Source organism: Plectropomus leopardus, unplaced genomic scaffold (genome assembly GCF_008729295.1).
Source record: "Plectropomus leopardus isolate mb unplaced genomic scaffold, YSFRI_Pleo_2.0 unplaced_scaffold2171, whole genome shotgun sequence".
Lineage (NCBI taxonomy): Eukaryota > Metazoa > Chordata > Actinopteri > Perciformes > Serranidae > Plectropomus > Plectropomus leopardus.
This window is the reverse complement of record NW_024623505.1, coordinates 1-1,658: the sequence shown is the minus strand read 5'-3', so window position 1 is coordinate 1,658 and position 1,658 is coordinate 1. Positions and strand designations below refer to the sequence as shown.

Sequence of the window (1,658 nt, the reverse complement as noted above, 5' to 3'; positions counted from 1 at the left end):
TGGAGCGGGAGGAGGTAAATGTAGGGCTGGAACATGGGCATGGAGTACGCCTGGAGACACGAGAGCCGAGAAGAAGGTCAAAGTGAGAGACGTCCCCAAAACGAGGACAGTCACAGCAGCCCCATACAAGTCTCTCCAAGTTTAAGGACATTCCCAGGATTTTAGGACATTTGTGATTTTAGATTTTTCTAGCATTTTAAGAAGTTTCTGAAATTTTTCGAACGTCTCTAGGATTTTAAGAAATTTTTAAGATTTAAGGATGTTATTTAAGGACATTTCTCGGATTTTCAGACATCTCTATGAATGTAGGACGTTTCTTGGATTTTAGGACATGTCTAGTATTGTTCAAGACATTTCACAAGTTTTTTAAACATTTCAAGGATTTAGGATGTTTTCAGGAGTTTAGGACATTAGGGGCTTAGCTGGGACCTCTCTCTGGAGGTGCCGTTTTAAGCTCTAAGTACAAAAACGTGGACATGGAAACTTTGTCTTACCTTGACGCCCAAGTTGAAGAAAAACTTTAAGATGTTAATATCTGCAGAGAAAACATGAAGCACAAATTTAAATGAAAATTTCACCTTGTGGTCGAGAATCTGACTGTTCGGACAAAAACAAAGAAGATTTGTCAGATTTATCAAAAGTAAAATAAACATCAGCTGTTGTCCCTCTCATTATAAGTCTTTTTCCCAGCTCACCTTGCGGCAGGTCGTCCCCTGATTTGCTGGAGGAGAAGGAGGGAGTCGGAGCCACCTCCCCCTTCTCCCCCTGGGGGAATCCGGGGTACAGCGGGTCCTGGTAGAGCTGGGACAGCTGCTGCAGAGGGACGGCTCCCGGGATGGACTGGAGGTGAGGGGGCGCAGGCTGCAGCTGGGGGTGAGGAGGGTGAGACGGCTGGGAGGGAGACTGAGACGGAGACTCGGGGGGAGGCTGGGGGTGCTGAGGGGGAGGGAGCGGGGTCTGTGATGGGTTGTTGGGGGTCTGGGGCTGAAGAGAAGGATGCGAGGAGGAAGAGAGACGGAGGGAAGTGGGACCTGAGAGGGTGGAGGCTGAGTCATCTGGGATGTGGGGGTGAGGCTGAGAGACGGGCGGTGGCACAGAGGGAGGAACTGAGGCCTGGGGGGTCGAGGGGAGGGAGGAGGACTGGAGCTGGGCCACCTCAGATTGGGATTGGAGGTGGGAGACAGAGGACTTGGGGAGGGAGGTCTGGAGGACAGAGGACTGAGGGAGGGAGGTCTGGAGGACAGGGGACTGAGGGAGGGAGGTCTGGAGGACAGAGGACTGAGGGACGGAAGTCTGGAGGACAGGGGACTGAGGAAGGGAGGTCTGGAGGACAGGGGACTGAGGGAGGGAGGTCTGGAGGACAGGGGACTGAGAGAGGGAGGTCTGGAGGACAGGGGACTGAGGGAGGGAGGTCTGAGTGACAGAGGACTGAGGGAGGGACATCTGAGGGACAGAGGACTGGGGGAGGGAGGTCACCTCAGTGTGGGACTGAGGCTGCTGCTGGATTTGAAGCAGAGCAGACTGGACTTCAGTCTGCGTCTGGGGCATCAGGATTTGGGTGTTTTGGTGCAGAGGGGACCGGGTTTGGGTCTCACTTGGGGTTAATGAAGCCTGGGTTTGAGACTTGGACACAGAGATCTGGCTCAGGTTTTGGGGCA

At 53.1% G+C, this 1,658-nt stretch overlaps 1 protein-coding gene across 1 annotated transcript; it reads right to left on the bottom strand.

Annotated features, from left to right (window-relative positions):
- Window positions 1-6: 6 nt before the first annotated feature.
- On the bottom strand, window positions 7-1,652 carry LOC121965809 (bromodomain-containing protein 4-like; the record flags this gene model as incomplete). Its single annotated transcript, XM_042515930.1, has 3 exons — window positions 696-1,652; window positions 495-535; window positions 7-50 (listed from the first exon to the last, which is right to left on the bottom strand). Coding segments are annotated over exons 1-3 (938 nt in total), but the record flags the coding sequence as incomplete, so codon positions are not given.
- Between the last annotated feature and the right edge of the window lie 6 nt (window positions 1,653-1,658).